At 37.4% G+C, this 13,228-nt stretch overlaps 1 protein-coding gene across 2 annotated transcripts; it reads right to left on the reverse strand.

Annotated features, from left to right (window-relative positions):
- Positions 1–1,385: 1,385 nt before the first annotated feature.
- Positions 1,386–12,644, reverse strand: LOC135605129 (protein TPR1-like). 2 transcript variants are annotated; one of them, XM_065094858.1, is made up of 25 exons: positions 12,320–12,644; positions 12,055–12,234; positions 11,824–11,937; positions 10,639–10,797; positions 10,308–10,482; positions 10,096–10,222; positions 9,167–9,285; positions 8,922–9,057; positions 8,721–8,830; positions 6,842–6,911; positions 6,700–6,773; positions 6,531–6,626; positions 6,354–6,446; positions 6,042–6,169; positions 5,658–5,892; positions 5,413–5,580; positions 5,249–5,344; positions 4,022–4,174; positions 3,822–3,932; positions 3,561–3,740; positions 3,350–3,478; positions 3,179–3,274; positions 2,244–2,426; positions 1,992–2,167; positions 1,386–1,778 (listed from the first exon to the last, which is right to left on the reverse strand). In XM_065094858.1, the coding sequence occupies exons 1-25, from the start codon at positions 12,397–12,399 to the stop codon at positions 1,562–1,564; spliced, it is 3,405 nt and encodes a 1,134-aa protein (XP_064950930.1). In that variant the 5' UTR covers positions 12,400–12,644; the 3' UTR covers positions 1,386–1,561. The 2 variants fall into 2 exon arrangements, with proteins under 2 accessions (XP_064950930.1, XP_064950931.1); XM_065094859.1 differs by lacking the exons at positions 12,055–12,234; positions 12,320–12,644 and having other exon boundaries at positions 11,720–11,922.
- Between the last annotated feature and the right edge of the window lie 584 nt (positions 12,645–13,228).

Raw genomic sequence — 13,228 nt, forward strand, 5'->3', positions numbered from 1 at the left:
ATCATGATCAAATTCAATCATAATTATAATAAATCATATTTATCACTTTTATAATTAAGAATATAAATTAGAATTCTTAATTTCATAAGGGTAAAACTGTAAATATATTGACAAGACATAAATTTGAATTATGAAATTGTAAAGGGTAAAATTATAATTTGATAAAAAAAACTTAACCTTAAGGGCAAAACTATACATATGTCAAAACCCTAGCTGCACCACCGCCGCTTGCACGTGAGGCGTTGCCTGTACTCGCGCGTGGTCGTTGTGGCGGTTGGCCGCCGCCTTGGTGCAGACTGGCAGCACGCGACTGCCACTGCCGCCTACGCGTGTGGCCTGTGCACGCACGCGACCGCTGCTGCTTGGGCGCGGCCTACCCGCCCACGACCGTTGCCACTACCTGAGCACGACCACAACCGTTCCTACCATGTGCGACCTATGCTCGCCTTGGCACTCCCTAGCTACGCGCGACTCCTACCTACGTGTGATCGCCGCCGCATGCATTGCAGTGCGCACGTTGCCCAACCCAACCGCTGCGACGCGCACGTTGCGTGGTGCAGCCACCGCTCGCAAGCGGACCTATGCCCGCACGCGACCGTGATGTGCCGTTGCAAGGTGGTACATGGCCCTTCAGCGGCTTTCATTGTTCACAATTAGTGATAGAGCAAAACATATCAATAATATCCAATGAATCATTTATGCATCGTAAACAAAAATAATAGATCTAATATATTTAATCTCAAGAACCTAGGCTCTGATACCAATTGTTAGTATAAAATCTATAATCATGCTATCTGTAATGTGAAAAAACTTTTATGCCAAGATTGAAATCAAATACAATTAGATCTAACAATATTACGACGCGTACCTTTCATTGTTGTTCAGAAGAATAAATCTTATATGATCTGAATATCAATATGCAAGGAGAACTAAATCCTTCTCCTCTCTTTCTATTTTTTCACAAGACCACATGGATTAGGCAGATTGAGAGAAAAACTTTAATCTATCAACTGTATTGAGATGCATTTTCTTTAACCCCTAGAGATTCTGTCTATTTACAAGTGAAAGCAAAGGGTCTAGGATAAATTATTAGAAAAATTCCTTCCATCAAGGTTATCTCCTAAAGAATCCTACTTTAACATGAATTTCTTTTTATTAACCAATAACCATAATTAGAATCCAATCATATCTATAATATATCTTACCTAATTAAATAAGACCACATAATCTAATAATTTTTATTTTCTATTTATAGAATATACAAACAAAGACTAATTTTCAGTAGAAAATAAAGGCCCAAGAAATTGAAGTAGAGCATGTCAAACAATAAATCTAAACCAATTGTCACGACAAGGATTTTAAGTATCAAATTAGTATCTCACAACTAGTATCAAACATACACATCCATTCTTATTGATTCTATTTTTATGGTTACCTTTCAGGAATCACATACAGAGGTATAAAAGAAAAGTTGAAATTAGTTAAATGAAACCTACAATTGGTACAACACAAATATGGGGTTCTTGGTCTAAAGATTAGAACATTTACAGTGATGCAACAATCATCTTTGGAGCTGGTCCACTGCAGAATTGCTTGTAGTCGATGATGCTTGCGCCCTGCTACCATGTACCCCATTATCAACCGGTACAGGAGCTCCCCATTTTCCTTCAGACTCCAAAGGCTCGAATACTTTAACTGCTCCATCTGCCAAACCAACAGCAAACTGATTTGGCTCTTGTGGATGCACCGCAATGACAAGAGGGTACACTGGCAGGTTGCTGAAAAATGAAATTGCTTGTTTATCAGCAGTTGAGCTCTGCAATTCTACTGACACTCTAATAAAAACACTCGAGTTAGAGAGAACAGCAGCTGTTCCAACGATAAAAGATGGTAGGAGAAATACTGCTGTCTCAGGTGAAACTACAATTTTTCAAAAGAAAATTCTTTTGTTGCTGCAAGAAATAAAAAAAATGATACCAAAGTTAAACTACCTGCTTGCAGCAGCAGGAGTCATGTACGCCGATGGGGCAATTCGGCATCGCAATCGCAAGTTGTCAGCATCAAACACACCAATATTACCATCACAGAAGGAAGCATAAACAAGTTGACTGTTGCACGAGTATGATGCATATGATATAGGAGCAGATAGGGCATCTTGAGGAACCCACTGTATAATAAGAAAACATTCATCAGAAATAGTGGAGCACAACCATGGTGAAACAAATCTCACTATTATATATCACCTGTTGGATACGCTCAGTGTTGGAGGCATCATATATAGCTAGCTGTGTTTCATGGACTACAAACAAGCGACTTTGATCAGAATTAAACTGGACCCGGGTATCACTAGCTGGTGTCTTTCCAGTAGGCAATTGAATAGCCAGAGATTTCTTTTTCTCCCAGGTCTCCGTGTTCCATATGCAAAGCTGAAAAAAATAAGTCGTACCATCAAATATTCATGTTTAACAGAAAACCTATAAATTGCAAATATTAATGTCAGTCATCAGACTATTAAAACTATTCAACTGAATCTGGTAACAGGAAAATAAAACCATTTACAATGGCTCATAGGGCAACCAAAAGATAGAAATTTAAACTTAAATCATAGAGACTAGTGCCATAAAACAGGATCATGTGCCAGGCAAATTGTAGGTAATCAAGTTTCAGCAAACCTGAAACATACACAACTTAAGTGCCTAAACATCTAGTGAATATGATTAAATTTAGTTGATGGTTAGTAATATGGAGAAGATAATCTCATAGCATAATATGAAAAGTTCAAAATTTAGAGAACTCAACAATATAATCTCATTGCATAACCATAACATGCTTCATGTATAATACCATAAAATGTAACATTGCCATTTTGATGCAAAGGTTTCTGCCTTCTATCTGCTCACTGTGAACTAGTTGAATCTTCTGTTAGAGAACATCTTAGTGGTATAATACCATAAAATGTTGCCCCTTGTACACATATTGCAACTAAAATCAGAGCAAATGGGTCATAACCTTAGTAGAAAACTAGAAGAATTATAATTTCAACCAACTTGAAATTTCTAAAATATGAATGGTTTTCTAGGCATGCATATACAGACAAGTTACCTATGAACGTTAACATAGATTAAGATTTGAAGATCTGACGTATGTAAGGAAACCAACAACCAATTTTCTTACTGACCTGTGCATCAGCACCTGAAGATACAAGGATACCAAGATTGTTTGAAAATGCTAACCCACTTATGCGCTTCTGGTGACCCTTCAGTTTTGTTTTGACCTGACAAAAATAGGCAAAACCAAGCCAGTATGAACAACAGCATCACAAATCAGCATAATTCAGCAGAGTTATTACCTCATCCACCCTAACATTGTATATGTGGATGGTTGAATCTTCCATTCCAATTGCTATAATGTTGTTGTCCTGTGGATGGAATGCTAAAAATGTCGAAGCTGGTGGGGGGGACATGAATGTTGTCATTACCTGCAAGGTACAAAAGTGCACACCTTTGACACAAAGAATTCAACACAAAATAAGTTACATTGGAGATAGGCACTGAGACTACCTTAAATGTCATCATATTAAACAAAGAAATTTTCCCGCCACATGCAGACATGACATATGAATCATTCTTTGAAAGCGCAATACAAGGGACTGCCTCTTCAGAGTTTGTATCTGATGCATCATTAGTCATAAGAAGACCACTGTTTGGTTGCCAATGTTGTGGAACAACACTGGCAGTGGCCTTTAAAAGCACACCAATTTAAATAATCCTTCCTCATCAAGTATCTTAAAAGAAATGTACACAACAAATATAAAAGAATACCTTGCCACTGGGGTTTTGCTCATTGCGGCTCCACTTCCACAGTCTCTGAATAGCATTAGACCCCAAAGCTAATAAGCCAACACCAGAATTTGTGTAAAGAAGCCTTGCAACCTGTGTTTTATTATTGATTGCAAACCCTTTAACTTCCAGAATATATAACACTACCAGCATTAATTACAAAACGAACTCAGTGCTTGCACCTTGCAGGCAGAATCAGTATCTGGCATGCTAGCAACTCGGCATTGTTTTGCATTCAAAATTTCAGCCAACTCCCATGACTTCATCTTATCCTGCAACTCTTCTGAAATTTTTGGCTTATTATCTACATTCCTAGGAGTTGGATCACCCCCACTCTGCAACAAAACCCAATCTTATAACATAAGGAAAAGACTAAACTGAATCCTACTCCACATCTAGGCAGAATGTAGGTGAAGCCAAGTTAATTCTAAGTCAAGAACTTGAGAATCAACAGGGAGTTACTGACCATAAAGCCAAGCCCTTAACAGATACTAAAAGCATTATGCTTAAGTGTTGTTTAATATTGCTGCAAATTTACTATTGGATACACAAGTACACAAATAGGAAGTCTAAAATTATGGGGCATCAAGATAAGACAATCTGGAAGAATCGAAATCTCTTTAAATGAAAGCATCAATTACTTGCTGGATGCTGTGAGTGTCATGACCCTACCTGATGGATAGCTAACTCATCAACTTCGTTGAGCCTTAACTACTAAGATTAACAGTACTACACTAATTAATTTCATTGAACTTAAACCAATAAAATTTTAGTAGCATACTCAATCAAACTCTTATAAGTTACTTTGTCTTAGCCAATTTCTGATGTGGAACTAAATTGGGATTATTTATGATCTCCCCACTTAAAGTCTCAACATCCTCAGCAATGCCTATAATCAAACCCTAGCATAGTGCATGTGAGGCTTAGATCAGTGGTAGCTCCATGTTGTGATGTGCTCTAGAGCCCCTTCAATGGGTAATGCTTTCCTACTTGATCTTCTCACCATGCTCTAGTATTCGATCATCTCAATTCGAGTATTAATTTAATTAAGTTCTAAACCACTGACTCAAAATGTTAAGTATTAACAATCTAGTGTTATTCAATGTGAGAATAAAACCAGGGGTGTTAAAGCAAAAATATACAAGCATAAAGATACATATATAAGCATATACATCGAACAAAATGATATAGTATATTTGGTTTTCCTTTATAATTATGAGTTTGTCCAGTAGTCAAGTCCAATATTTTCAAGGAGGAATTGGTAAAAAAATTCATAATGCTACACACATATGTTTATTCAAGAAAATAATAAACAGCACAATTTCTCCATTTATTCCAAAAAATAGCAGAAAAGGAAAAAGCACTATGCCCGTGAGGCCCTAAAAAATATACTCTTTTATGGAACATACAAGAATAATAGAGGGCTTTGCAGGAGAATTTCTGTCCAAACGGTCCACAATGCTGATGTTTGGTGAGATATTTGCCACCACAGGTGAACATGAAACCTGATTATGAAATATGAACTGCTAAGAAAGCCGGTATGTATATTCATTTTGAAAAGGGAGGTTCTCACCTTGATAGGAGAAGCTTCATGTTGAGCTCTAAATGGTTCCAAGGAGCGACTTCCAAAGGATCGTAAGATCCTAAGACCATCTGCATTAGCTAGTATCTTAAAGCCATTATCTACAGTTGTAACAGCAAGAAGATTTCCTTCCTTGTTAAATCTCAATCGTGGACGACTCTGAATTAATTGATATGCCCATGTCAAACAATAAAATAAAAGTACTTCCAATTCTTTACTACATACAATATACTTACAGGAAGTCCACCATCAGCTTCAGTGCTTGTAAGCATGTTAATGTTGTCTACATCCCAAAATTTTATTAAATTATCTTCTCCAGCAGCCAAAAAATGATTTTGTGCAGTATCAAACTGCACAACAACAGTGGACTTCTTCCGGAAGCCAGTGTATTGCCTCTTTATGGATCCTTCACTTTCATTCCACTCAACAAGAAAACAGTCTCCATCTTTGCTAGTTCCACATGAGAACAATCTGCATTTTAACCAATAGACAGTTAATGGCCAATAGACATACATATGTATGCATGTACACACACACACACACACACACATACATATATGTGTGTATGCATGCATACATACATATGTACACATATATATCTTCAGTATTAATCATCTTACCGACTTCCATCAGCACTATAAAGCATTGTGGTACTCCAACGCCCAGGAGCATCATAGTCAACTCTGGACCCTATATTGTCATACAGCCATGCTTTTATTTTTCCATCAAGGGAAGTTGAGAAGATAAACTACAAATGCAAAACAGTTTAAAGTTATCACAAGGATGAAACTAGAGATATTAGCAAAAAGTTCAAGTGAATGACCACAGCTGTAAAGTTTGATACTACAAAAATTGACTAAGAACAGTCCACAGTACAGAGGAATACTTTAAGAAAAATGCTGCTAGGTAAACATGAACCAGTATTAACATACCTGAATATTTTCTTTGCGGTGGGGGCAAATAGAATAGACAGGTGCCTCATGTCCTTCAAAGACAAAAAGCCTTTGACCATTTAAATCCCACACCTACAGATGTGCATGATCTCTTTGAAAACCATTGAAAGGAACAACACCAAAAAATAAAAGAGAACAACATTTGACTGTTTACACCTTTATAAGCTTATCATCTCCACAAGTGACCACGCAAAGTTGTTTACTTGGATGAGAGAATGCTATGTCATTGACTCCTCCAACATGAGCATCAATCTGTTAAAAAAAAGCAAAGTATTTAGCCACTGATACATCTAATGTAAGAAGAAATCAAAATGTTTCACAAGACCTCGATAACTTGGCAGAGATCATTTGGTGCCTGATATCCATGTAAATGAATCAAGTGTTTCGTGAATGCAATCCCTGTATATACAACTCAAATCTAAGCAAATTAAATAAATGATTGGATCTTATCCAAGAAAAGAAAATACCAATCAAATTTCCATCTGGACTCCAAATAACTCGGGTAATTGATATAGAAGAGTCTTTGACAATGGCACTCTGTAAAATGTGTAACACATATCAAGCAAATTGAGTTCGAAAGAGAGATACCAGTATCAGAATTGTCTATTACTCAGGCAGTAGAAAATAAATGATGTGCATCATCTAGAGAAAAATGTTTACTTGGCAGAAAGTTATAAGACATGTTCAGGCAATAAAATCAGAGAAAATTATAATATTGCGCATACATGGACCAGTAAAATATCTAAAGAACTTGCACCTTACAGATCAGCATACTGACAAACTCATGGACATTAGTACAAAACCATTTATCAATCCTACTGAACTTTTTGGCATGGTCTACTAAAAAGCATAGACCTGCAAAGCAATTCAAAAATGCCAAGTTCTTCTCTTGTTTGATATTTGAAGTCATCAAAAAGCAAAATACTGCCCTAAAGAAAGGGCAAGGATGCATACAAAGAAATTATTAACAAATACTTCAGCCAAAAGTCGGCTCAGACATAAGGAACACAACTTTCCAACCTCAAATAGAGGTACAAGGACCTTGGAGACCAACAAGCAAATATAATTAAATTCTAAAAAGCATCGAATGGTGACAACATATACAAAGACAAAAAGGTTGAGCAAAGGTCTACAGTTTGGAAAGATATGAGAGAAAGACGAAGGTGCCAGCTAGCTTAACTGATAAAGACATTGACAGTTTATCGTAAGGTTCTGGGATCGAATCCCCATTTGCCACTTACCCTTTGCCCAAAAAAAAAAAAGGGACAACAAATCAAGGCCACCTGGAACAGAACGAATAGTAAAGGCAATCACAACTTGGAGCTGAAGTATTCGGTAAGGCTGTATGCACCATTACATGTTAACCCATGCACACCAGCATGGTGCACTTTGCTGGTTAATGTAGACTGTGTTAGCATTACACTGACACTCTTTATGGCCACCATGCCCATACTAACCATGCCAGCATTTAACTACAATGATGATAACATTGTGATTTTAAAATGCATTTCAATAAGCCTCCATTAATTGTTTTAGTCAACAAGATCATGCACTGATATCAAGCGGTGAGTCACAAATCAACCATTAATAGATACTCCAGCTAGTTGACCCTAGACAAAACACAGCAGCATTATGAGGTCAGCAACATTTGATCTTGCCTAGCATTTAGCTATGCTAAATAAGGGCAAACCCAGCACACAAGGATCCCACTGATGCAGATTTGGGGGAAGATCAATGTCCATAGTCATAATTCTATATTTAGAGAGACTGTTTTTGAAACTTGAACCCAAGCCTCTCAGGTCATAAACGAGCAACCTTACCGTTATACCAAAGCTCACAAACATTTAACTCCGCTCCAAAAATTACCTCCAATTATCCAAGGGTAATAATACTTCTTATTTCTAACTATATCTTCTATGGTATTCCCCTTCTATTCAGCATCTGATCCAAATTGATCTACCACTAGTTCAGTGTGCACTTAATTAGTTTCTATTGACATGTTAAACTTCCTATACTATTATCTTATTTTATCCTCATATGATGTTACCGTATTTATAATAAAAATTTTCCTTGCTAATGCCATTGTCACTATGCACTAATCCTAATCACCAAACATATGGCACAATAACCGCATCAAGAGAATTATAGCTTATTCTTTTATGTCTGCACTTCAATTGAAATAGTATATTAAGGCCAGAGTGCATTTAAGAACACAATAACACATAGCAAGAGAGACTATGAAAGCACCACATGCTATGTTCTTGTACTTATACCATCACATGGAATATATCACTGACAGTTTGCAAGTTGAATTAAAGAAATACAGGAGTGAGTTCTTCTTTAGACCTGGAATTGCGGTGAACAAGCAGCCATTTCCCATACTCTGAACTGCTTTGACACCAGCTTTTCTCTGAGACCAATCTCCCATAGTGTGATTTCACCATTTACAGATCCCACTGGAAAATAAAAGGATAAGATTGAAAATATCTAACCAACATGGAATAAGTTCCCCATCCCCCAGGATACAATCAAAGAATGGAGTCATACCAAGAAGTACTGTGTGATGAGAAGGATGAAAATCCATGCTAGTCACATTGGATCCCTGTGTCAAGGAGCAAGCTACAACTCTTGGCAGGTCATCCAATGACCATGTAACTTGTGGAAGAGCAGCAGGATATGTGACCTGCATAGGGAAAACACCATTACTTGTAAAATCAATGAGAACACATCCAGTACAAATTACATTTGAACATTGCAAACTTGCAACATTGATATTTGAAATTTCATCATGCCTCATCGACTGGATGTGAACCAGGCCGCAGACGCTTCATCAGCTGCTCAGATTCCACATTTTGATAGTCCGACATGCTGATGGTATTTGGAGGAGTTCTTGGGCGTTTCATGATAGAAACTGGTAGATAAAGAGAGAAGTTACAACAAAATTAGCTTTTCTCATATTCACCTTTATTTTCTGGCAGCAAATAGTTTTAGCATATTAACCAGAACATGCAACTGTAAATAATATTGACAAAGGGATGGACAAATAAACTCATAATCATAAATACAATTTCTACAGAACATAAAGAATCCAAGAAATCACAGGAAAATTGAATAGAAAGTTCTGTACTCATGTTCTTTGCAAAGTGAACCCCTCTATGACTCAGTTGCCTTCATAAGTTCTTGACCTTTCTTGAAATACCCTCATACTCCCTTCTGTCCAATGCTGATTTGAAGCCCAGTTGCCATATAACTTAAATGAGAAGCCTAAGTTGGCAACTTCAGTTTCTCAAACTCATGCCTAAGGATCAACTAGCATCCCAAATGGATGACATGGAAAAAATAAAAATCCAGGAAGGCACCATGAGTGTCAAATCATCATTTTCATCAAATTTGTTATGACCTCAGAGTCCCAAATGGATGACATGGAAAAATTAAAAATCCAGGAAGGCACCTCAAATCATAATTTTCATCAAAATCGTTATGACCTCTGAGTGCCAAGTCAATATCTCCATCGACATATGCTGACAGGACAGGAAATGATATAAGGCTATTTCACAGAAGATAGAGCACTTAAAGATCAATTCAGGACAGGAAGTGGAAGGTTGTCCATCTGTTTTTTCCACAAAAAAGGAACTAGTTGAATAATGTTGATTGGCATTTGACAAGGGGTTAATATTTCATCAGATCTTATACAAAGATGAGGACAACTATAAAGTTAAACCTTGATTCAGTGGAACAGGTATTGATGATGCTGTAACGACAGCAGACTGGACAGAGGATGAAGCAGCAGCATTAGCCATCCAACCAGCTAAAGCACTAGCATTTGAAGCTGCCTGAGGTGGAAACGGCTGGAGGATAAGAACAAACAAAATGCTCAATTTCCCATTCCTCAAATGAAGCTCATCATAAAGGACAACACATCATCCAACATACCCCATGAGCCCCAAGTGGTGTATATGTACCAGCAGCTTTTGGTGCAGCTGCAAGCGGAACAGGTACTGGTGAAGCACGAGCTCCATTTGGAGGAGCACAAGTATGGTCTGTGAATAATGTCCTGATGTCAGGATTTGGCCTTGGATTCTTACACAGCTGATGCTGCCAGTTCAAGCTGTAATGCAATGCTACCACAAGTTAGCAACCAACCATTTAATAAGGGTTCATGCATATCTTCGCTAATGACAAAAAAACTGCTCTTTAGCACTAAATAACTAGTTTAGAAGAGTAATAGACCAGGTAAAGAGAATTCCATTGTCAATATTTCTACCTTTGGTTAATCAGAGTTCGCAACCGTGAAGCTTTAAGAGTAGGAAAAACTAGCTTCTCCCTAAAGAGAGGATTTGCTTCAATTAGTTTCTTCAGTTCTATAAGCATGATACTTCGGGCAGACTTAGTATCACCATATTTAGATAACTGTTCATTTTCCCTGAGAGATAAAATGAAGAATTGGTCAAACATTTTGGAGCAAACGTAGCAAAAATTGACATAACCAAAAGTTGACAATCACATAATTATATCACACAATGAAAAAGCCTTTATTAAAAAGCATATCTGAATAAAGTGAGGGGAAATATGTAAAAACTATATGAATATACCAGGTTAAGGAACCAGCCAACAGAAGGCTTCAGAACAAATGCCTCAAATAACCAGAAAATTTAACCAAAAAAAAAACAATAATCTTCTATTCAGGAACACAAATATTACAACTCTCGACCAGCATACAGCCCCACCCAGGGTCTAAAGTTTCAATTCAATTTTGCTTTTCAACAGTTTTGGCAATTCCATGTTATGCTTCCAATCTGATTTCTACCATTATGCTTTTAATCCAGCCCCACCCAGCCCCACCCCCAATTTAGTTTGTACTAAAGTTATATATCAGATTGATTTCCTAGAATGAAATAGATATACCAATAAACTTCTTTTGTTTTTGTAACTATACTTGCAATTTACCAATAAGCTGCCTTTGTTTTAATAACCACATCAAAATAGTAAACACACATTCTTCACAATGCACACAATCAGTCTTCTAACTGATTGTCTCTTCACTTGCAAGCTCCTCATAATTGAGATGCACCTTCTCCTCTTCAGTGTTTAGATTCATCTACGGGTCCATAGAAAAGTTAGCCAATAGCTCAAATACTCTCTCAAATAAAAAAAATTGATATGCATCATAATTGCATGGTTAGTTATATGTTGATGAGAATAAGTTCAAATTTTCAGTTTCAGCTCATGTTGCCCGTATGCAATCAGAATATAGAACCTATTGAGCCAAGTGATAATCAAATCTCACAAAGAGATGAAGTCGGAAAAGGTATTCCTAACCTTTTTATCCAAATGTCGGTTTTTACCTGTATTCTGCAAGTAGTTTTTGCGTTTTTTTCAAATCTTTTTCTTGTTCTACCATGTATAAATCCTTAATCGAACAGATATACTTTGAGGAAAGGTCAACCACCTAAAATTTTCAAGGGTGAGAAGCTGAGTAATCTCTTTATACAACTCCTCATTAAATGTCGAGAAAACCTTGAGATCCTTTATTAGTATTTCAACTGCCGTTGCCCTGTCATGCCTGAGAACAGAACAATTTTGAAACATCAGATAGGTCAAAGATGCAACCTTTTATCTATATGTACTATACATCAATCGAAACCAAAGGAAACAGGGAAAAGAGAAGCCAAAGACAAACCTGTCAAGCGCCTCCAAATACTTCTGTTTCCTAATCTCGAAGAAAATCTTCATCGAGTACCTATTATCATCAACCTTAGTGAACCCCGATAGATACTTCTCCACCTCATCCCACTCTCCCGCCTGTGCCTTCTCCTCAAAGTATTTCATATTAAAGAAAAACCCCGATTCCTGCTCTAGCCTGCCATCAAACCGCAGAAACACGAAACTTTCAAACCAAAACCAACCGAAACAAAACCGAGCAGCCAAGCATGCAAGAAACTCACTTGTGGAACGATTCCTTGAACTTCTCCTCATCCAGGAACTGGAGTATGAGGAACACCAGCTCCCGGCTTAGCGATGACATACCAATGATCAGAGCTCAAACCAGGGCGAGGAAGTCCGACAAAGAGATCGAATTGGAGCTGGAGTAGTGGCGGAGAGCAGGGGCACCACGAATTCGAGGGAGGCGTCGTCGAAATCAAGCAGCGCGCGCGAGAATTCAAAGCGGTAGGGGAATGTCTAGGGTTTGGCGACCCATCCGAGTTCCTCCCTTTCCTCGATGCGGTTTTGCAGTCCTCCCGGACTTTTCCACCGACTTATCACCGATAAGTCCGCTTACCAATGCCAGAAGTATGTGAACCTATCAGATAAGCAGAGGTAGGCAACGGACGTTGGTTTTCGCGGAATCGAAAGCTTGGAGTTCAAATCGGGTGGATATTCTTCGTAACGTCCGCCAAAGGAGAGATGACGTGTTCCTAGTGCGCGAGATAGCGTCGTTCCCGCGATATTTTCGTGCAGGCTTCTCTTTGAACGTTTGTTTGTGGATAAGGCGTGATGGACACGTTTCAAGGCAAGTTGTAGATTGACTATTATTACATTTGTGTGTGGTATTTAGCCAACGACGAATATTAAAATAAATTAGATAAAATTAATGATCGCTTTTCTTAAAAAAGTTTTTTTTTAGTTTTGTTCAAAAGTATTATCATTTTATTTTTTTAAATAGTACTTTTAATGTTAAAAATATATAATTTTTTTAAAAAAATTAATAGTATTACTTTTTTCATGTTTTAGCCGCATCAGTTTATAGGGTGTACCAATTTAAGTGGATAGAAAAATACTACAAAGGGATTATTCATATATAAAAATATTATAAAGGATCACTTCTCGTATTCTTGTCATTCATTTTACTCTAT

Source organism: Musa acuminata, chromosome BXJ2-2, assembly GCF_036884655.1.
Source record: "Musa acuminata AAA Group cultivar baxijiao chromosome BXJ2-2, Cavendish_Baxijiao_AAA, whole genome shotgun sequence".
NCBI lineage: Eukaryota > Viridiplantae > Streptophyta > Magnoliopsida > Zingiberales > Musaceae > Musa > Musa acuminata.

Bases quoted from the DNA above. Each gene is read 5' to 3' on its own strand.
- LOC135605129 (XM_065094858.1), bottom strand. From the start codon at position 12,399: ATGTCATCGCTAAGCCGGGAGCTGGTGTTCCTCATACTCCAGTTCCTG. The intron at 10,798-11,823 runs GTGGTTGACCTT...TTTATCTCTCAG, and splicing joins CTCACCCTTGAAAATTTTAG to GGAAAATGAACAGTTATCTA. The intron at 5,581-5,657 runs GTAAGTATATTG...CAATTAATTCAG, and splicing joins AAGCTGATGGTGGACTTCCT to AGTCGTCCACGATTGAGATT.